The 24,461-nt window shown below is 43.4% G+C and overlaps 1 protein-coding gene across 2 annotated transcripts; it reads right to left on the reverse strand.

Annotated features, from left to right (window-relative positions):
- On the reverse strand, positions 1–24,211 carry COPZ1 (coat protein complex I subunit zeta 1). 2 transcript variants are annotated; one of them, XM_083169544.1, is made up of 10 exons: positions 24,065–24,211; positions 20,737–20,847; positions 12,326–12,394; positions 10,437–10,518; positions 9,341–9,432; positions 6,895–6,950; positions 4,870–4,947; positions 4,239–4,290; positions 2,050–2,088; positions 1–948 (listed from the first exon to the last, which is right to left on the reverse strand). In XM_083169544.1, exons 1-10 carry the CDS (start codon positions 24,080–24,082, stop codon positions 901–903), a joined length of 645 nt encoding a protein of 214 aa, XP_083025670.1. In that variant the 5' UTR covers positions 24,083–24,211; the 3' UTR covers positions 1–900. The 2 variants fall into 2 exon arrangements, with proteins under 2 accessions (XP_083025670.1, XP_083025671.1); XM_083169545.1 differs by lacking the exon at positions 20,737–20,847 and having other exon boundaries at positions 24,065–24,180.
- Between the last annotated feature and the right edge of the window lie 250 nt (positions 24,212–24,461).

The raw sequence follows: 24,461 nt of genomic DNA on the forward strand, positions 1-24,461 counted from the left end.
TAATTGCGTGTAATTTATTAATCATTGTGTACGTCTCACCTTGTACAGCATTTCCACAACCACAATGAGGCACAACGTCAGTACAGGATAGCTTCTTCCAGCTACTGTCCCATTACATGAAAGATACACGCTCCAGTCCCTACACAATTAACATTTACAAGACCCAGCCTGGTAAGTAGCCTTGGGAAGTGGTGCTGTGCTCCCTGGATACAGAACAGGTATACATGGCATACATTTTATTGGTCCACTGCTTTTTTTTCTTCAATTTATACAAAAAAAAAAGGTCTTCTGTTCCCCATGTGCCAGTCTGGAGTACGGCGTAGCTCACACAACATATTTGGGCCCGGTACATGCAGTGCAAATGACAGTCATTTCAATTGGGTATGTCGGTATGTGCTTAATGTCCCATGGAGTGGAATGGGCAGCTGATGGGGAAAGCTATTTCCCGCTTTAAAGATCATGAATTTTAAACTTGCAGCTTCCAATGATGATGTGATACATGAGTCTGTGTTAATGCAGCTTTGTGGCGCTTTCCTAAGAACAACATATGGTGACACAATTTTGGGGCTTTCATGTGTACTTCATTTAAGCTGTTCTGGCATTCTCGCCAGCAGAGCAGGAGTATAGCCACCGACTGTTCACACATAATGAACCAGTAAAACATTATGGGGTTAGGTACTTTAAATAGAGGCTTTGATATTAACAAGGCATAACACACCAGTAGGACACATCAGTGCCAGGAGCCATTGCCCCATACTGAGGACCGTGGTGTAATACACATCAGTGCCGCTGTCCTACATACTCAGGGGATTTAAAAAAACAGAAAACTGGAGAGAAGTTGGGACTACGATACCCAATCCCAGCCCATCCCAAAGGAATGTCCTGGTACAGAATCCGCAGCTATCGCAGCAGAGACCACTTTATCTGCTCTTTTGCAGACTGCAGCACCTGAAATGATACATAGGATACATATTATTAACATTTACTATTCTAATACTCTCCCATTCAATCCATCATGCCTTACAAAAAGGGTATGTATTTCAGTTTTTAAAAGTTGATTTCTCCTAAAGAAGATTGCTATGATTGCACACGAATTATAAATAGTAGAAGTGCTAATGCTTTAGAACCCTGCATAATTGGTGCTGCTCTCAGGACAGGGAAGAGAACAGAAAGGAATTTAAGTCACAGGTTTCTTTTATTTGAATACAGTGTATTTATTACTTTTAGTATTTCAATTTTAAAACTTTGGGGTTCATATATGGTGCGAACCTCAGAGTCTCTCATGCTGGTTACACACCAGAACGATTATGAGACTACTATACATACGCGATGGCCGCACGAACTGCATCCGATCAGATTCCGATCTGTACCCAGTTGAAGAGATCGTTTTCAAATCCTGACTGAAGCTGGCAGGATCTGCAAAACGATCAAACGACCAGTGGGGACGTGCATCGTATTGGAATCGGATCAAACACATTCCCAATTTACATACAATCGGTCGAGATTATATCGAAATTGGTGGAATTGAGGCCAAATCGGCCAAATCGTTCTGGTGTGTACCCGGCATCAATCTCTTGCAAAGACCCATGTTATCACATTCAGACTCCTCTCCATGGTTCAGCATTTAATTAATTGTGGAGCAGCCTATGGCTGCCATCAAGGAGTAATGATGTTCCTTAGTATCATCCCAATGATGGCGTGTTAATAAGCGATTGGCACCAGAGGTGGTGACCAGCATCCCAGTCATTTGTAGGGGTTTTGCCGGAAAGTGTCCAATGCTGCACAGTCACAGGATGTATAGCATGGTGCCTATTACTGGCTACCAACACAGTTCTACTAGTGACAGTAGTGTTCAGAAGTTGCTCATTGTATAGTTGTATAGTCTACAACACCTCACACACCAGTCACAGAGAATACATCTCATCTCTCATCCAATCTTCTGCAGTTACTATACACGTCCTAGTACCAGCCAATGTTCCTGCATAACAAACAGAGGTTGGCTGAAACATAGCAGCCTCACAGGAACATGCTGTGATGTCTGACACCTACCTGTGAGACCGTTTGTTCTGTCAGAGGAACGTCATCACCCTGAAGAAGAGGTAAAGGTCATCTTTAGCAATATTATATACATAAATACACACACAGAGTAATATATAGAGATTTTTTTTTTTTTTTTTTAAAGTTCCCTTTCTAGGTTCTCTTTCTATTAACCTCCACACTTCCAGGCACCCCACTGATCTTTGCTGTACCGCAACCCACTGACACCTCTTCCATCATTCTACAGCTCTGCAGGTGGCTCTGCCAGTAGCTGGGCACAAATTCCTAAGAGTACAGCAAACACTGTAACAGCATGCTAATGGGGCCCATAAATCTGCCTTCTCAGCAGGCATTCACAGGGAGCTGTGTGGAGGACCCAGGGGACAGATGCTAGTAAGAGAAACAACATATGGTGATACTGCACTTAACTACTTCACCACTGGCAGAAATGCACCGCACACCCTGATCGCGCAGTTCCTGCATTGCTCAGCGAGTCTAAACCTAGCGGGCCGAACTGCTTATGGGTGGCATTAGGGGGGGGGGGGGGGGGGGAATCAGTATTGTGGATACTTTCTAGGCATGTTACACAAAGTATTTATGGCATATTTATCTACAGACAGAGCACACAAGTATGTATTTGTTTATGGAGCATATAAATGTCATACACGGTAGACCTGCAGATGGTATGACTGGCTCTTCTAGCTCAGCTTAAATAGCTGTAAACACATAATTGTATTAGTACTGCAGAGCCGATATTGTTCTGGATAGCTCAGCAGGCCCCATGGGTTACATGAGCAAGCATCACCAACAAGCGAGACCCGTCTGTCCGTTCTTCCAGGCTCATGTCTGCACACGCTGGGAGCTACAATCAGCCGGGGAATTAGATTGCCAGTGCAAAGCCACAATTCTGTACCACTGCATCTAAATGGGCCACACAATACATCCATGGTAGCAACTAGAACCCCTTTCGGAAATGTAGCCTCTGAGTCACTAGCCCATGCTAACCATGGGACATACTAAGTGACCCGCAACAGCGGGGGGAGGGAAGAGCAAGGTCGTGGGCTAGCAGTTATACCACCAAAATCTATTCTGCATAGCAACCTGGTGGTGAGCAAAAGCGAGTCTGAAGCATGGTGTGTAAAGCAAGCTCCTGAGGGTATACTTTGGATCCCATGTTACACTTTGCTCCTATGTTCTGAAATTGCTGCTCCCCCTGCCATTATCGTTCACATGGAATGTCCCATGGCTCACGTGGTATCATTCATCCGAGGCAACGTTCACTGAAGCAGGACACAACCATACAACCACTTCATGCTGACTCGCCGATCAATATCACACTTACATATATGGAGAGGCAGCAACATCCGAAGATTTGCATTGTACAGAAGTAAAACTTCTCACCACTTCACGCCCACCCTTTCATTGTATTAAGTTCCCAAGTTTGTACAAATTACTACTCTGTTTAGAGTGAGAGCAGTGGGATGGTTGTAATACTTTTTTTTTACATTGTAGAGGAAACACTGTTCTCTATAAAAAAGCCACAGCAAGCTATACAGCCCTCTGCGATGAAAGCTCCTAGTATGTGCCCCTGTCCACTCCTCACACTGCACCTTGGTGGGCTTACTCTGTACTTTTAGGGAACACCCTCATGCAACCTTAACCCTCCCATCAGCTGGTGCAAATATTTGCTCCTATGTGAACAGCGCCCTCTTTTTCCACAAACCCATGTACATGGGTGGATATTCAGCTGCATGACCAAGCACAGACAACTCATGTGTAAACCGGTCACCTCTAACCTGCGCTGCTTTAAAGCTGCAGCTCCTTCCAATGAAGTCCGGCTTTTCTGAAGGACAACCTCAGTCCTCAGGACCCCCCAACATTCCACGTTTTGCAGGTCTCCACACAGAATCACTAGTGAAGTAATTAGCCCCACCTGTGGATCTTTAAAATGTGTCAGTGAATAATGACTGCACCTGTAAACTGTTGGGGGGTCCTGAGGACCGAGGTTGAGAGCCACTGCACGAGACTATAAGATTGTGTATTTTATATAGAGCATTTACAGCCTGATTCAGACCTGTTCTCAACCTAGGGAGCAGGTAAACGCTGCCCAGATGAATGCAAATCCCGCGTGCGAATCCCCGCATGTAAGCTTACACATCCCCTTGCATGCGGCCATTCAAGTTTAAATCATGTTCACATACCCTCAATGCAACACGATGCACCACTTGCTGGGGGTCGCTCTCTAATATCACCCTGTAACGAGAAAGAGCAGAATTGGAGTACATGAAATGGAAGCCGGCATTGAACAGTACTACTAGTAAAGCCCTTCAGGCAATGGAAGAGTTAAGGAAAAGCCAATTCCTACATGTCATTAAAGCCAGAGCACAGCGCCTCAGTCTGCAGAAGCCTATGATGGAAGCATTCCTAATGATGTCATTACACGGATACATAGCAGCACTTATGCTGTAATGACATTGTTAGGAGCCATTCTCCTGACTGAGTCTCTATGGTGGTAACTGCTGCGCTATCACAATTCAAACAAAAACAAGCACAGACGGGAAATGTACAACTTCCAGATTAACACTTCTATTTACAATCACAGGAGGATTTTACGGTCTTCCATTTGTGAATGTGAATTGCCTTGTGCTCATGCTGGATATTTAACCACTACATTGCCAGGAATAGAAGCCGACAGTACCGTGGCTTATTAACCAGAACAGAGACTAGAACCTAGAAAGTACATGCAGGTGAGCGGTTGGAGATAGAACTACAAAGGAATGCAGGAACAGATGGGTTTTATACCTTACAGTTACAGATCTTTATCCATCTTACCCGCCATCTATTATCTCATCCACCGCAAGGAACAGCCCTTCCATGTTCTCCAGGAGAGTTCGCTTCTCCACATTCTTTCTGCAGAACAAGCAAATATGGGATTAATTACACTTCCCCAAAGATAGCAAGGCTAGAAGGACACCTGCAAGCTCTTCTAATGTACAGTAGTCCAAACATGCAGAGCAGACTTTTTTGGGGCAATTCGTCACCAGGTGGACAATATGAAGGTCGACATACAATAAAGGTCAACAGGGAGAATATGACCTTGATAGTGTCGACCATATGACCCATACCCCCTGCGAAGTGCACACAATGCGTTGGTGCGAACCGGTCATGGCTGTTGCTTGCCACATCGTGTCGGCCATGGAACAATCCCACTGGACGGGCAGCACATCCAGTGTGAGGTTTCTATAAATGGCAGTTGTGAATAACGGACTGGGACTACATGATGTATACAATATAGTGTTCCAATCCACATTGCGAATATATTGTGCTATAGATTGTATAGTGATTACCCAGCTTAGAGGCAGATTCAACTGCATGTGGGTTTTTTTCGTGTCTTCCTCAGGGTAAAGTGTCCGGATCTATTCCATAGAAAGCCACGAGTATCCCCGCGACAGCAGAGAACGCTGACTTCTGCTCGCAAGCAGCAGCTATCTGAATCCGCCCCAATAATTTATTCTGATACAAATGGCAAACTTCAGTCACATTTTGCTTTACACTGCATATATCATTTATCATTTCAACTATGGTAACTCCCGTTTAACTGAGAAAAACATATAACGTGACTTTTCCACATCCTTCCCTTAGAATATTCATCAATTAACAATTTCAAGGAACTGGTATTTTGAGACAAAGGGCTAGATTCTCTAAGCTTCAAAAGTGATAAAATAGAGAGTGATACAGCCAGCCAATCAGCTCCTGCCTGACATTTTTCAAACACAGTCTGTGACATGGCAGGTAGGAGCTGATTGGCTGGCTGTTTATCACTCTCCATTTTATCACTTTTGAAGCTTAGAGAATCTGGCCCACAATCCTTTGCAGCTGCCTGCATGCACGCAAGTGTCCATGCTCGCAGAATGTCAACTGAGTGCACAGTTACTGGCTGAAAGCCACAGCTTGTCCAATCAGCCTCCAACTACCAACCTGCCAATCATTGATGGATCCTAGATAGTCAAAATCTCCTAAAAGGGTAGCCAAAATCTCCCAGTTGCTCCTGGTTAAGCTGTGTACACACAAGACAATTTTTCCAGCCAATTTTGATCGTTGGAAATTTTGAAAATTGCCTAGAAAGTTAGGCAGAATCATCCCATGTGTACACAGCGGGCAATAGCAATGTGTGGACCCGCAGCGTCACTATCGCTTGGCCAAAGAGACTGTGCATGCAAGAATATTTTCACTAGTCACCACCTGCACTGTGTATTTATCTGCGGCTGGGGAGTCTGAATCGCTAGGACTGTCGCCCGTGTATACACCCCTTTAGATACCAATGCTAAGTCAGTATCTCCTAGCATAGATAGATAAATTCAATTTGGCATCTAAGACAGCAATCAAATTAACGTTAAGTAAAATATACTATGAAAGAGCATTTCCAAAAAGATCCATCAACACCTTCCATGGATTTTAATTTTGCTGAAGGGGAGATGTATTCCTCTCTAATTTCAGAAGAGTTGTGGATCGTATTGTCGACACCACTTAGGTTGACAGTCATTATGTCGACACCGTTGGTTCAATAGGTGGGAAGGTCGACACAGGGTTAGGTCAACATGTTTTTTTTTTTTTTTACTGGTTTTTGACAGTCATAACAGAAAGCGGACTCCTAAATGTCAAGCTATCAATACCAAATCTCCACCACTGTATCAAATACAGTGGTGGAGACAAGGCTTACAATTTTCCCCATGCAAAAATCAAGGCTTTGCTTTGGAAGGAGTGATAACCTGTGACTGTATTCACTGCCATGCACATGAGACCATATAGTGCAGGGTACAGCGGTTACAGGAGAAGGAAGGTCCTCTTGTCACTTACCGAAGCATTTGGCTTAATGAGTCAAAAAGGCAATTCAGCACAGCCATCAGCATGAGCTATACAGGGATAAAAGGAAATATTGGAAAATACATGAGACTGTGGAGATATAATAATAGGGACAAATAATAAACAGGAAAGACTTGAGTCTGTTTTTGAATGATTCTATAGTAGAAGCCTCTCAAACTGTATGGTGAAAAAGAGTTCCGCAGATGTTACTTACATATAACGTTTTTCAGGTTCATGTTGTTTTGCAAAGTTCTACACTAGAGCCCTTATTCTGGTTCACTTGCAAAGGCAAATTCCTTCTCTAATGGACAAAACCATGTGCACTGCAGGTGGGCAGATGTTACTTGTGCAGAGAGAATTAGAATTATGTGGGGTTTTACTTCAAAGTGAGATCTATATTGCAGTGTAAAAATAAAGTAGTCAGTATTTTCCCTGCACAGAAACAAAACAACTCACCCAAGTCTTAATCTCTCTGCACAAGTTACATCTGCCCTCACTTGCAGTGCACATGGTTTTGTTCAGTCGAGAAAGAATTTGCCTTTGTGAGTGAACCAGAATAAGGGCCTAGGTCCATGAGGATAGTAATTAAATCATGTCATGTCATTAATGACTTATTTGGCAATATTCAGAATCGTAAGAGACCTAACAAAACATTATTCTGCACCTACACAAAGCTTTTCGGGCTATATAACATATAGAGTTCTTCTGAACTTCTGCAGGGAACTGGGCATTACTCTGAAATATGTATTGGCACAGAATATGATATACAAGCACCATATGCTCTGGGACAGCGTGGGCAAACAGTTCCAATAACAATTGCACCCACTGTAGCATGGTGCCCCTAGAGCTTCATCAGGTCTTTATTCCAAGCCGCAGAGCGAGCCTCTACACTTCTAGAGCAGCTGCAGTGTTCTTTTCCTGCCATGTTAATGTATATTTAATGCAGTCTGCAAGAAGACCACAGAGTTCAAGAATTTAATACCATTTATTTAAATATAAAGTGCTTACTAAACAATTTACAGTGATTCAGCAACAATGTCACCGTGGCTAATTTGAAATGATTTAATTGACATCTGTGTGCCATTAACAAGATATAAAGTCGTCAGACATAACATCTTTTAAATCCAGTTTAGCAGCACGCAAATAATTTAACCGCTCAGCGTTGGTCTCAGTCTAGAACACCCAGGGCAGTCTCTCACACAAGTCACCAGAAATAAGTAGAATTTAGGAGCCGGTCAGGGAAATCTAGTATTTAGGCTTCACAAGAAGCTATGCAATAGGTACATCTAATAAAAACAGATATGGATGTGCTCAGTTACCCCTTTTTCCCTAGAAAAATTAACCCATGGTCGATGTGCAGGGACGCGCATAGACCCAGGTTTTTTTTGCTAGTGGAAAAGCAAAATTCAGGGTCAGACTTCAACCCAGGATACAGTCTTCACTCCTCTGCTCCATGTTAATACATCTTGCCGGTATAACTTTCTGCTTCGTCATGGTAATAAGGTAATTCTGGAAGTGCTATAGCGGTACAATACACCTCCACCCTGAGTCTGAGCGATGGCAGTTAGGAGCTGATTGGCTGGTACTTTGGGGTAGATGTATTATGTAGCACGCTCTGGCCAATATTTGTGCGTAACCACCTCTCCTCCATATGTAGCAGGTCCACATATTGGCAGCATGGACTATTGTTACATTTGCTGTTCTGGGAGAGCATTACACCAGTTTGGTGAGCTGTGCTTTCCCACTTTCAGCAGTCTTGCTTAAGCTTGGAGCACCCATGTGCAAGCTCCGCCTGTACCTCTCCCAGCAGCACCTGTGCTTGTCTGCCTAGGCATGAGTATTTCACCAAAGGATACGTGGATCTGCTGTGTCTTAAAGATAGCAGTGCCGATAATGATAGGGGTGGATATCGCTCCCATCGTGTCACACATAGCCACAGCTACATCGGAGAGACAAGCAATATCAGCGCAACTGCTTCTCCCCCATACCGACTCTTCACACATCTACCCCTTTATCGCTCTCCACTTAAAACTCTCCAAGGCTTAGTACATTTGCCTCTGTGTCATATTGGGAGAGAAGTGCTATATAAATAACATTCTTATTGTATCATGTGCTGTGACTACATGAATCTGGTGCCTTGTTGCACAAATACAGAGCAGTTATGTCATTTTAGTCCATTTAATGTACAACCCTGAGTAAAATGTAAAGAACTTACTGAAAAATCGTGAAAGTAACGATTCATGTTTGTATTCATTTGATTGCATACTTTTAATAATTAGACAGACCTGAATATCACCACTAGATTATATCAGCCTATTAGCATGCCCACTACTGCAGTGCAAATTTATTAAGAGACTTCTTAATATATGCACTGTGGGAGGGTCATGAGATAGTGTGATCCAATCAAATTCCTCAGCCATTAGCAAGCTGTGAAACATACCTCATTCTCGTGGGAACTGCCAATGACGTAGAAGTACAGGTCAATGCTGCTCTTATACACAACTGTCAGCCCCTCTAACAGAGCAATTTCACCTGCGCAAAGATACAAAATATTAGCCAGACAATATGGAGAGGAATCACCTCTAGACACAGTTTTGCCAACAAAATCTACTTGTTTGCTGTGTTTGGAATCTAGGTTTTTTTGCATCTCTTTTTTTCCTCACTGCGCCCAAAAATTATTACGTCAAATAGTGGGTAATACAACACAGGGCCGCAACTAGGAATATGGAAGCGGTGACTCAGGCACAAGGCCAAGGGAATAGTACCTGTATTTGGCTTGCAGGGTCACACAAGCAATATTTTTTTTTTATTAGACATTGCTGTGTATTACTAGAGTTAAATGAGCTCTTCTAACTCTCCCCCTTTATTAGGTTCATTTAATTTATCACACATGTAATGCAGTGCACATGCCACAGGCTCCCCGTAATGGGTCGCACAGGTCACAGGCGCCCCGTAATGGGTCGCACAGGCGCACCATAATGGGTCGCACATGCCTGGGCACAGATACCCTGTAATGGGTCGCACATGCCTGGGCACAGATACCCTGTAATGGGTCGCACATGCCTGGGCACAGATACCCTGTAATGGGTCGCACATGCCTGGGCACAGATACCCTGTAATGGGTCGCACATGCCTGGGCACAGATACCCTGTAATGGGACGCACATGCCTGGGCACAGATACCCCGTAATGGGCCGCACATGCCTGGGCACATATCCATGAGTGCAATAGAGAGAAAGGCCCATTTTCTTGTAGTGTATATCCTCCCAATGCTTTTTTCTTCTATGCTGGTTGGCTAGCGATATAGTCATCACTATGTTGCACCCACCCAGCCCAGCTTTGGCCCACTTCAGGGGTAGGTGAAAGGAAGCATTATCAGACTTGGCGTCAGGAAGTCTCCATGACATATAGGAAGCGTTGTAAGTATAATGTATTTCAGAGTGGTGCAGCTAGGATATATATCCGCTAAATTACAAATGTACAGTGTTTACAAACATACAACATTTTTCAGCGATACTCATAGACCACAACACTTACTATCTGTCCGATGAGTTTTATTGAAAATATTCTTCTCAAAGGCCTTCTGTTCCTTCACGGTGGGATAGGTCTCATCGTAGTACTGTGGAGATAACAGACAGCCTGTGACCAATTTATGAGAATGCATGTATATATATATGTATTAGTCTTCCTCCTCAGTACTGATAAACAAGCCGAGTCTCCCATATCCAAAATACAGATTTATTTCAACACAAATGAGATAGCGAAACCTTCAATGTAAATAAACTTTGTTTAATACATAACATTAATTAAAAAAATACTGTATAAAAAGGGCTTTTTATAAAAAGGTGCATAAAACACAGAAATGCAGTCTGTGATTAGATGTGGGTCCCATACTAAGGGTATCTCATTAGGAATATGCAAATATTCCAAAATACTTCTGGTCCCAGGCACTTTGTAGGAGAAAGACTCAACCTGTCTATTACCTAATGCAGATAGACGTATGCCCCTTAAATAGTTACTTGCTTCGATAGATAGATAGATAGATAGATAAAAAAGTTAGCAGACCACATATCGCTCCCTTGGACTGTAATGGTCGTCTTATGCAATAAGTGGTGACCGGGTGAATTTCACCTTACAAGATGCAAGATCCGCACTGCATGAGGAACGGTCGCACTTTTTAGAATGCAAAGTTTTACACTGGTATCATTGGTAAGATTTAAAGATGGCCGAAAGAATTCAGGAAGCTAAGAACAGCATCAACACCTGATAATGATGCATGTGTTGCCTAAAGTAAAATTTTGGGGCTTTGCTCTCCTACAGGTAAGGAAAGTCTAAGAGCTTTCGCTCTTGGTCTAAGGTAATTAATGTCGACTTTGACAAATGGATCAAATACTGCAACTAGTAAACCTTTGTCAGAGACAGAACTGGTCCCTATATGAGCAGGGAGTCAGCGGTTATTCCTCTGGTTTAATTGTAATAAAAAAATGTGTCTATACGCTGTTGTGTTGGCAATAAACCCATTTCACAACAGTCATGAAAACTAATACAGAACAGACATTATTCTGTGTACAATGATTGCAAACTCTAATGGTAAAAAAATTAATTTGGTTTTCATTCCCACATGGAAAAAGACTTGCAAGCTGGTGTGGATATGGATAGGAAATGTATAAGATCCTTGCATTGTTAAGCGGGAAGGAGCATCATGTACAGTAAATTGCTATTTTATAAAGGATGCTCGACATTCTCAGAGGCTCTGACCAAGTTCTACATCAAGATTCATTGGGTTAGATTTAATGGGATGAGAGATTCAGAAAATTAGAGATTTGGTGAGACATCTCCAGTTTTTTTTAAAGCGGCATTCATTTACACTTCAAAATCAAACTGGTTTTGCAGTGTAAATGATTGCTGCTTTAAAAAAAAAAAACTGGAGATTTCTTCCCAAAATCTCTCACTTTCTGAATCTCTCATCCTATTAAATCTCACCCAATGTCTGGATTTTTTTCATCAACATTCCGCCATTTAACTATTTGATTATAGAATAACCAGTTAATGCACGGACCACAGCCCTGTATTTCCTGCATTACTTATGTTTATATGATGAATACGCCGCTCTGTATATACAGTAGCTTGGTTTGAGGGTTACTGATTTGGCTACAGACTGTTCTGCTCAGTGGTCACAGGTTTTAAAAAATATATAAATAAAAGGAGACGGATCCCTATGATAAGCACATCTAGTCACCGACAGGCTAGTGCGATTGAGAAGGAGCTGTAGACGTTCCAAGCTGAGAAAAAGTTAAAAACATCTGGAATTGAGGATGTATACAGGATGTAGGTGACGGCTGCAACAATCAGGGAAACAACATAAACACAAATGGCAGTCACAGAGCCATTGCTGACAAACCTGCATAATGACAGTGAATACATACCTTAGCAAACAGCCTCTCCCCATCATTGTCTAAAATGAGAACAGCTTTCACTGTGTACAATGAGGGATCCTGCCAGGAGAAACACAAGCATTATTCCATCACTCAGCATCCACCCCCCACCTCCCTCCCCACACGGATAATGGAGACCTTGATCAATACATTACAATTAGGTCATGGCTTTTATATAATTAAAATATATATACACATTTATATATGATATGTAAAACTGGCAAAATGTTGTAGTCGCTTTAAGAAAAAAAAAATGTAAAAAAAAAAAAGGAGTCCATCTAAACACACTGCAAGTGGTGCACTAGGACAGGACACGAGCATAGACATGGGCAACAAGGTCTTGGCAGGAGCGGCAAGGAAATATGCTTAGCTATCAGCCCCCATGACAGCGTGACCCTCCAATCAGATGTACGAGAGCCCTCGAGACAAAGTTCTGTGATGCACTGACTTCCACATACTCACAGCCTGAGTGTATAACAGAACTTCACCTCAAATGCTGGACGGCCAACACTTCCATCGGGTTTATGGGGAACATCAATTATTACGGCTGTGCTTGCTGAAATCCGGGCACACACGAGGTTTATTTTATGCAGTACATAAACATCTCATCTAGGCTTACACGCAGAGAAGTACAGCACGGAAATACAGTGATCCCTCGCAGTACTGATGCCTAATGTCAGACAGAACGGACTTTTTTGGGGGGTTTGATTGTTATTTTAGCCCATCTGGAACTTAAGGACTTTCTGTTGATCACTATGCTGAGGTCCGTAGAAGCAGTGTTAACCCACCACCGGATGAAGGAAAACAAACTACAGGTGGCTCTATACACACTCATGGAAAGAACCTACCTAAGGCATTCGATACATAGTGTAACAGTGCTGCCCAACCTGTACACTATGGACATGATGATGATGTCACCTCCCCGAGTTCCTCCAGCATTGCTGGCACAGACTCCACTACTGCGTTACTGTATCTGTGGGCTCCAACCCTTTGCTTATCTCCCTCCTCTGGCCTAAGCTCTTTACCCAGTTGATTGTAGCCTTCCCATAGTCACAGCCTGTGTTTTCTAGCCTGCATTTATTTTATATATATTCCCATTTTAGGCATGTCCAGATTACTACACTATACAGGCAAATGGAACACTGTAGCACCTGAAAGCACCCATACACTTGTGTGATGTGGCCTGCTTTCATCCAATAAATCAGCCCATGAAATCGGATGAAAAGTGGGCAAAGTAGTGAGTATCTGATCGGAGTCGGAGGTCGGACCTGCAGAACATAGGATAAGTCGGAATCGGACCCATCAGCGGCACATTGGGGGTGTTTTCCTTTGAAAGCTCCCCGGTAGACCTTTCACATGCATTAAATCACATGCAAAAAGAGGCACATCAAGTGCCAAATCCTATGGAAGCCCTCCGGGAGCTCAAGGGAAATCGGACGAGATTGTCATTCAGACAGGTCTCAGTAGTGTATGGAGGCCTTTACAATCAGCAACAATACAGTCAAATCAAAGCCCTTCCCCATAAAGGAACCTTAGAAATAGGTCTACAATCATGATACACAAATAATCCTTATTTTATGATTTTCTTATAATAAACAATCCGAATGATCAAGAAAATCATAAAATAAGGATTACCCTACAGAGTAGAGTGCAGACACACTGTCCCTGGCAGCATCTGTATGTATTACCAGTAAAATACTGGCGAGGTATTCATTAGGACATATACAGGTCACACCCGAGAGTAATTACTGGGGGCATCAAACTATTTGTGCCACTAGTTTATTCCCAGTCTCCATGGAAGAACCTACTGACCCTTGTATTCTGTATTACACACGGCCTTGCAGTGTGTAGCACAGTATACGGGATAAGCATTTCATATAATGATTGGGGGGGGGATCTGTTCCTACTGGCAATGCAGCTTTCTTCATTGGTTACATGTATGCGATATTCGCCAGTACAAACCTTTGCAAAATAATATAGCAATTATTAAAAACAATTGGATAATTTACAACCATTCAGGGCAAGAAGCTAAACACAATTTGAATAATCCAATAAGCAGCATTGTCCTGCCAGGGATGCTTAGACAAGTTACAATTCAATTTAATATACAAGTTCCTGCAACAACTTGTGCTAAGGTACCATTACATTCAAGGCAGGATTGCCCCTTTGTGTATAGAACACACCCACCATACCCGCACTGCTTGTTTTATTTCAATGTATTCCAAATGCTCAATGATAAGTATACAAAGTAACCACTTATTCCTAAAAACAAATCAAACATGCACATAAATAAAACAAAGATAAAAGTTCTAAGTACCCTTGGGATCTCAGGGAAGAGGGAACCACATTCGCACATGTGCAGGCATCCGATGTTCTGCCAGCCCTCAGGACCACCATCATGCATTTCCAATCACAGTGCCTTATTTGAGGTGTTTAAAATACTTACTGTAATGTACACTTGGTCTGTATGGACTACTGCTGCCAGATCAGCGGCCAAGTATTTTACAGGCCATAGCCTCATTCATTACCATGGGGCTTTTGTATTAATTAAATCAGAAAACATCTCATTACTAATAAACCAAGTACATTTAAAAGGCCTGTTTAATCATTTCATAAATCTATTGCTACTGGGCCAGAACAGCTACAGGCCGCTCCAGCACTTGATTAATCTCGCTCTGGAGATGGAAGATGAGTGATTTGGATCTGATAGCTATGCTGCTGGCTGTAAGGTGGAGAGTAAGTAATTAATTCTTATGTGCACATTATTTACTAGTGGTTCAATTAGCTCTCAAAGGCTGATGTAAATAAATACTGACCCAGCCATTAAAGGCTGGACAGGCTGCGACATTGCTATATGACATACAGTTAATTGTGTCTGGGACTTAATATCATTCAATTACATACCTCTAATCAAAACGCTCCTGAACATAAGGGACTTTTTATGCTCTGCTCCTAACTTCATAAACCTGGGTTTCAAAATGCATATCCATATTCCCTACAGACCCAAAGCATCACGCTAAAACAGAAGCCAGGTGATGACTCATTTGGGACAAAGCAGTGACTCTCCACTATGTAGGGCTTATTCTCAGTCAGATGTAAAGTGGCTGCAGCTGCGGGGTGCCAGTTTCTGTGAGGGTCCGTATGCCTGCAAGTGGAAAACTGTGACGGCCATAGATTTTCTGCCATCAGTCGCAATAGTTAGCCCCATGCTAGCTACAAGATATCTCAGAACAGGCTTCGCTGCGCTTACCACTCAGAATAGCACATAGATAGCATTAGATACACTCCGACAAGTAGGGGAGGTTATATGCGATCGCACTGTCACATAGCACAAAATTTCCCAGAAAAACTGATCCAGCCAAGTTCAGTCCAACTCAGGGTAAAGCTGGATACACACTGGGGGTACATGTGTATCAATATAGTCAACATGTGCGTGACCGCGGGTTGTTAATACCCCCCTCTGTCGGTACATGCAGCTCAATCTGCCAAAATGGTCAGCGACTGCATGTGCGGAGCAGGGGGCGGGTGATGTCACTGACCGTCATCGTGAACGTGCACCAATTGCTTAGTGTTTACCCAGCATAAGACAGACTGAAGAAATGATGTGATCATTCACATTCATACCTGTGCTGTATGCAAATACTCGCCCTTTGTACCCATGCAGAGTGACGCGTCCAATCCAGAATAAGCAGTGGGATGTTATATACAGCACAGTGTACAGATAAATAAATTAAATGTATTTTCCACAGTTTGACACCAAATTAATGCTTTAGAAGTACAGGTTGAGATGTTGCGCCAACTGTATGATTCACTTTTAGGGGAACTGGCGCTATGTGGTGCAGGATAGTTCCCAAATCCCTGGCGGAGAGGAGAAATGGTCTCTAAGCTAAGCAGAGCAGCGGCACCAATTGGTTTTTAAATGAATCCAGGAAATGTTTGGGTGTCTAGCGATCCCAGAGGGTAACACCCCACAATAACGTCCATTGGACAGGTTGTAGCAAGAAGACTGGCTATAATCCCACTGATGGCTATTTAAGATTTGAGGGGGACACTAGAATTTATTTTTGCAAAATGACTACTGGTCCCACATGCTACAAAAATTACAATGACCATAGGCTAAACCATCCAGTTCATTTCTATTAATTCTCTTTACATAGAGGGGCAATGAATGTCATTGAGGTGCTGATTCTTATTGCAGGATAATGCTGCTTGATCAATGGAGCGCTCTCCTTTGGCAGGTCGGGCAGTGGATACAGGGCCCGATTCAGACGGCTGTGAATTTAGAAGCTCATCAGCTAGTGAAAAAGTCTGCACATGCGCATGGCCTGTAGTGCGAAAGGTGTTTGACAGGCGCCGGGCATTTGGGGGCAGAATGCCAGCATTTTCTGGGAGTGCACCTGAAAATGCAGGCGTTCCCCACCCATTGGGAGGGAGGGCCGCTGAAGTCAGCATAGTCTTCCTTCCCCCCCCCCCCCCCCCCCACAGCCTTCGCAACACTGAGTAAGTCTAGACTTTGAGTGCCAACATATATGTGAACAATGTGCAAAACATCCACTAGAGATGCCAGCATCGGTCACATTTGTTATATACATTCAAAAAAGGTTTACTTGGCAATGTTTTACACCAATTTTGACAAATTCACTTGGCACTCATAGGCCAGTATTCAATGCCTCAGATTCGCCACAGTTTACAGCGAATCTGGCATTTATTCGGGCTAACGGAAAATGTTTCCTCTGAAAAAATGATTCTCCCTATTCAATGGAGACCATTCGCTGCAAGTGAACAGCAAAAGGCAGGTATTCAATTACCCAATTTGTCCTGTGCAGCGAATTCTGATTTGGATTCGCTGCACAATCGCCGGGTTCTGGAGGGCTGGTGCATTTGCTGCCAGCCCTCCCTCACCCCTTATTCAACTCCTCAGGGGCTCGCTGCCCCTAGCGGCGAATTTTAAACCCCACCCCCACCCCGGTGAATGCCGCAGGGAGCACGGCAGCAGGCAGGGAGATGGAAGCCTCCCTGCCTGTACCGGACACTGTGGGGGTGAAGGAGGTCTGGCAGGGACACCGGGAGAGCCCCCGGAGAGCTGGCAGGGGACTGAGATAGGGAGCCACTGCGCTCACTGGTCCCGATCCCGCATATTTAATGATCGGGACCAGTGTGCAGTGAATATATGAATATTAATGAGCGGCTCCCGGCCCCCTTCTGGCGAATGTGTAAAAAAAAATAAAACAATTAAATATATATTCCTATGCTGCAAGCACATAAATAAAAATAGCAAGCCCCTTCACAGAAAAAAAAAAAAAAATCAGATTTTTTGACACCCTAAAAAAAATAAAAACCCCTTTATTTTAAAAGATCACATTCCAGTTCACCCAAAAAAGATGACAAATGCAAAATGGTGAATTTCTCCATTGAATAGGGAGAATCGTTTTTTCAGAGGAAAAATTCTCCGTTAGCCCGGATAAATGCGAGATTCGCTGTAAACTACAGTGAATCTGGGGCATTGAATACTGGCCAAATTCGCTGAGAGTGTAATTCAATGCTGAAATGGAGAACTGCTTTCTCCAGTGATACCTGTCAAAGGGTTAAACAGCGCTGTGAGCAGGGGGAAAATCATTTGATAGGGAGTGATTTTTCCCTTGTGTGCACAGCTGCAAATGCATTCGCATCCGTGCAAATAGAGAGCTTGACAGGGTGGCATTTACCTTCTTGCTGGACTCTAAACACTCGCAGCCCAGCGAAAAGGTCTGAATCGGGCACAGAGAGAGTGGGCTACAGAAATCTCTCTGCCATATAACAGAGATCCCTGCCTCTGGGTGCCTCTAGTCAGTGTACATATCCCTGCTGGGAGATGATCAGGGAAGATAGCACAAGACCCCTCTGCTTTTCCACTACACCCTGGCTAAGCACTCATCTCCTTCCCCTGTGGGCTGTTTTCCTAAGCAGCCTCCATCAGCAGACCACTCTGGTAGTCAATGGTTGATCTGCAATTTGAATGTAAGCTACTTGTAGTGTCACAATTGTAGCTGAATGGATGCACATGTCACAAGGTACACAGAGCATACTGCTGGAAGCATGCATGGAGCTGCAAAGGGAGCACATGAGAGAGAGCTTGTGATGAGCTATGGGAGTGATAGCGTTAATCTTACTTAACATTATATTTCTTATAACATATTATGATTCCTACCAGTACAAAGTATTACAAGACCCATATTGTACTAGGATTAAACAATGAATGTCCCATTTACCTGAAGCTGAAACAGTTAACATTATCTTTCAGGAGAAACACAAAGCATGTGACAAGCAGAATTTACTATATAGTGGTTTTATCGCTCGTGGACTTTGGGTGGAGTTTCCGGGGCATTTAGAGAGGCAATTTTTTTTAACCACAAAACACAGTAACTATATAGAAGAGTTTACTCAAATTCTGAAATTGGACCATAAAGGAGTTTCTAATACCCCTTTTAGACATACTACCCGGGATTTTAGACCCGGTTCAATCCCGTTTTTTTTTAAATCCCAGGGCCATTGCAGGTGATGACTAAAATCCCGGGTAGAGCCATTCAGACATACGCTAGTCCCGGGATTGTGCGTGTGCATGTGAGAAATCCCAGGAATTTGCAGTATGTCTGAAAGGGGTATAACCGTAACAATACACATCGGTTATTCATAAGCTATATGTAGAAAATTTGCTTCATGTAACCTAATGTCACGTCGAAAACAGATAATTTCTGCTCACCACCTCAGGAGGGTGTTGAGCGTGCCCAAAAACAACTGAATTTCCCCAAAGAGAGAGTATGAAAGTAATCATCACACTTTTTTTTTTTAACCAAGATCTAGAAAATACATTAGATCTATTTGCTTCTTAGAAGCCTCAAGATTCCCCATGATGTAATTGGTTTGAGCATATGTAACAATAATGAGGAAATACTAGCTGTACAAAACCAGCCTTCGTACAAAACATTCAGTACCCAATGCTGGCTGGGAAAGGCATCTGAAAGAAAAGCCAACACACACACACACTGCATCCTGATCAGACGAACAGGCAGATCACTTATACCTTTCACACCTAAACCTAAGGTCAATCCCAGGTAACCGAACACTATTCCAAATTGTGGGCCTTATTCTGGTTCACTCACAGAGGCAAATTCCTTCGCAAATGGACAACATCATGTGCACTGCAGGTGGGGCAGATGTAACTTGTGCAGAGAGAATTAGATTTGGTGAGTTATTTTGTTTCTGTGCAGGGTAAATACTGGCTGCATTATTTTTACACTGCAATATAGATATCACTTTGAAGAAAAACCCCACCCAAATCTAATTCTCTCTGCACAAGTAACATCCGCCCCACCTGCAGTGCACAAGGTTTTGTTCATTTAAGAAGGAATTTGCCTCTGAGAGTGAACCAGAATAAGGCCCTGTGTCACAGCAGCTGGAAATCTCGTTCACACTCCAGGATGAACCTCAGTAAGTGGGGGTCTCTACAAGAGGGAGATAACAATGTCCAAATACCAATAATCTGACTCCCCAAAGCATTTTTAATGGAACCCAGGTCACCAGTTCATACTTTACAGTTACCAGTCTCCTTCACAGGTTCAATCCTGGTAGCTACCCAGGTCACTGGACCAAGTTTATTTCCCAAGAACCCTCTTTCATTGAGCCACAGCCAGGGTAGACCCGGCAATAACCCAGGATAATGAAGCAGTTGGGAAAAAGGGTATTTCTGTATTCATACACCTGTGATGTGATGACTGACCATATTTTATTAAATATGCCTGAATACAACTCATGAAAAGGCTATCTGTTTCCAGACCATAAATGTCATAAGGTGGTGAAATGGTAAAATAAATAGATTTATGTTTGCCCAGTTTACAAGCTGGACCCTGTACTCACTCCCAGCCCATTTACCTGGAAGCACTATACTAGATTGTAAAGCAGTTTATTTTTTGCTAAAGCAGGCATATGATCTCATTGGAAGAAGGCATATGATCTCATGGGAAGCAGGCAATAGCATATGATCTCATTGGAAAACAGAATCTAAGTGTAACTTCATTAATAATACAAAAAAAATGACAATTATATGCCAACTTTAGTTCTTGCCCCAAATCTTTCTGGAAATTACAAAACATGTGGTAGCCTTACGGCTTAAAAGTTGTATTTATCACCTAAATATAATCACAAAGGTGTTTTCTAAAGACATCCAAAGGGAATCGTTCACTTGACCATGTCAATCGTAATTCCTCTTTCACTCCTGTACCCAAAGCTGCAAGGAAACCCTGCTGACCTGTCTCTTTACATCTCATTTACATAAAATACCGCTGGCATCCCCAAGTCCGGTGTGTGTGTGTGTTGCAAGCTACTTGGTCCAGGATATTTACGCTCTCTCCTTTTGGGCTACTCACTTTTTCACTTTGCTGTCTAATATCAGCGGCTCCATTATGCAAATGAGAGGGAACAGACAGATTAGGCAGCCCTCTGGTAGTAAAGTAAGAAAGACGGTCTCTGACACTGCACTTTAAGAAGAGGAAAGGACAGAAAAAGTAATTACAAAAGTTCCTTTATAGGGTTAACATGTAATCATGTTTAGGATTAGTTCTATGCAAAGAGCAAGATCTGAAAATTAGATAAAAAAATAGCTAAAAAGTTAACATCTGGAATTAAATACATTGCATAAAACATGTAGTACCAAAAAAAATGTTCAGCTAAACGAAAAGAGGAGAGCATGAGGCCAATAGCTTAGTACAACCCAATGCCATGATGTCAGTAAGCCAGGAAACATCATCAGTGCAATCAACAACCAGTGGTTCTCTAGCTGAAACAAGTCACAGCATGAAATGTTTGCCCAATGTCTCAAACACATGGATGTTACCCTGTGCCCCCACAGTGTGAGTGGTGTTCACTGCAGGCTAGCCAGTCTTAATACGAAGGAAGGCAAGAGGTTGGGAGACTAACTATGGGCCTGATTCAGACCTGATCGCACAGCAGACTATTATCGATGTACTGCGCATGTGTATGGGCCGCAATCCATGTGCGCAATGCTATGATTAACTTCCGCAAATGTTTCTGTTCGCTGGTCATACACAAGGTGAATGACAGGGAGTGTCGGGATGGCAACCGCCCGTTTCATAGCAGTACCAAGAAAAACCCTGCAGGGTGCCAGAGCCTGTTAGGGGAGGGTGTGTGATGTCAGTAACAGCCCAGAGGTGCAGGTATTTATTGCAGCCACCAAGTAAGTCCTGGGCTAAGTGGCGGCTCTGATGACTGGTGCCCAATGGTGAGCGGCTTCCCACAGAATTTGGACATATTCCCTCAGATGCAAACAGATGTGCAGCCATACACTTCCATTCGCAAGGCAGGTTATCACTGGAGCAGGGCGTAGGCTAAACAGATTGCTGGTCGTGCTATCAGGTCTGAAACAGGCTCTATAGGACTACACACGGACATATGAAATGCGATACTCTAAACACAAACATGCAGCTTTATTGGAAGCAATTTAGCATTTCCATTTGACAAGGAACATGGAGCTGGGATTCAGACCCCGAAACGTTGTACCGCTTCCGGCAGCAACCTAAGCCACTGAGGAGATATTGGAGTGCTTCCCTGCCTTGGTGGGGCGTATGGTTCATGAAAGGAGGGCAGGGCGTATACGAAAGCAGTCACTGGGTAGATGGGTGTGGATTAAGAGGTTGACAGTAACTAGGAAATGGGGCGAAAGTCGACATTAGTTTTTTGTGTCAATGTTGACATGTGCCCATAATTAGTATAAAGCATACCCTTGCATGGCTGCAGCTTTTGGCAGGGTGCCTCTCTTTCCCCTGGCACACTTTACCATTCGAAACTGTAGTCCATGTGGATTGTAAAGCATGAAAAAAATAAGAAAATAAAAATTGCCAAAAACTCATGTTAAACTTTTGTCCATGTCAGCTAACAGTGGTAGACCTAGTGACTGTCAACCAGATCCAGGAGAAACGGGGAGGGAGAGATTACAGCCCATCAGTAAGATCCAGGATGTGGTGAAATGAAAAGAAAAACAGAATAGTCCAGACCAGGGGTGCTCAAACTATTTTGCTCTGGGACCTCGTCAAACAATAAAAATTATTACAGTACCCCAGCGAGTTACTACTGAATGGCCGCCACATGTGGTCAGTGAAGTAAAGTGACCACTTTTGTGACAGGGAGGCAGTGGGTAATGGGGGAGATGTAAAAGGGTGACAGGGGGGTGGAAGTGGGAAGCAATGGGTGTTTATTTAATGAGTTATACCCTGTCCCCCTCTCCACAGACACATTAACCTGATCATGATCAGCAACATAGAGTCGTGACCCAATGCTGAGGTAGTCAGGACCCATAGTTTGAGAACCACTGGTCCAGACCATACAGTGACTAACGTGTCTCTCTCATGACTGCTGTCACATAGACCCTCAGACAGTGATGGACAGGGCAGAACTCTACTATCGCCTCAGTGTTTAATATTGCTGCTGGAAACTAGTCCGATGGTCTGAGGTCCAGATTTTACCAAATCAACATGGTGCTTACATGAGCTCTTTATGCATACAACAAGCAGTGTGACAGTCTTTAAGCTGGACAACCACGCTGCTAGTGACAGCCTGGTTTTCTTGTGACAGAGGGAAGGAGGGGTGATAGCTGATCAGAAGTGATGGCCATAAAAGTGCTGTAGTAAATCTTAAAACCCCTCACACCCCATAGAAATATGCAGAAAAATGTTATGGTAGTGTAATTCTGTTATAAGCATGGCTGCACTCTACTGGGAAAGAATTATCCCCAAATCTCCCTGGAACTGTGAGCAGTACACTGCAAAACAAGCTCCCCATTCACTGTAACATGTCACTGTAAAGGAGCAAGAGTCCACATATATAATGCATGAGATGTACAGTACTGTGCAGGTCCAAATCTGATGTCTGCAGCTGCTAAAATGGGACATTTAGAACGTACAGAATGGTCATGTGCACAGTCAGAATATGGGACCCCCTGGGTTTGCAAAGCGGACTGCTTCAGATTAAACTTGTTCAGAACATAAAATCATGTTCCCTTGCGGGCAAGCCTGCACACGTCAGGCAAGGTTACTATTGTCATTAGTCCATGTGGATAGTGGCTAGCCCAGGGGGACCCACTAATAAATAAACACACATACATATTGTGGACAATGCAACCATAAAGTGAGACCTATGTTGGAACTAAACTACAGAGACCCTTGTAAAATGACCTGGAAAAGTGGTTCACAAACTCGGTCCTCGGGACCTCACACTTACTGAATGACACATTTTAAAAGATTCACAGGTGGGGCTAATTATTTCACTTGATTCTGTGTGTGGTCCTGAGGACCGAATTTGAGAACCTGTGGTCTGGAAACCTTGTCCCCTAGTGTAATCATAGACAATCCCCGTGACTGGAATATCTTGTATACAGCTGGGATTGTTTATTAACCTCACAGAACACGTACAGCTGGTTACACGATCACAGTCACACACACACACATACCGGCTGGGTGTATGTTCACGTACATACAGGTTGCAGCTGAGCTACCTTGCAGCGGGAGAGTGAGTGTGCCATATACCATGCCACACACTGCCATCTGACAAACTCTGAATACGGCCCTAATCTCCACACTGCACATGCACATCACAACTCATGGCCCTAAGAAACACATTCTCACAGCGCTCACACACACGGTTTCCTCATCATGGAAGCCCGGTACCCGCGGCCTCACTCACCAGCAACACCGCATCCATTTTCGTGAGTTCTGCCGACGTGGAGCAATGCGTGGGTTGGCCAGCAGATTTGTCAGTCTACAGAGATAATCCCGCCTCCGCCCTTGTTGATTGGATAGAGTCAGATAGAGAGTGTGGACGTTGCGCTCTGAGCTCTCCCATTGGTTACGTGACTGACAGACGTGTACGTCTACTCCTGCGTACGGGCGGAAGCTGTTTCTATTGGTTAATGTTTCCCTATGGTGGTTTTCGTACCCGCCGCTGATTGCTCGTTGTTGCTTTAGTCATCGCTACTGTCGTGTCCTGATCCGGCTTCGCGCTGATTGGCTGACGGCATGTCACGGAAGGCAGTTCCGGCTTCTGATTGGCACTTTACCAATAATTGAGTTAGTTCAGTTGC

This window comes from Crinia signifera, chromosome 2, assembly GCF_055691185.1.
Source record: "Crinia signifera chromosome 2, ASM5569118v1, whole genome shotgun sequence".
Classification (NCBI taxonomy): domain Eukaryota; kingdom Metazoa; phylum Chordata; class Amphibia; order Anura; family Myobatrachidae; genus Crinia; species Crinia signifera.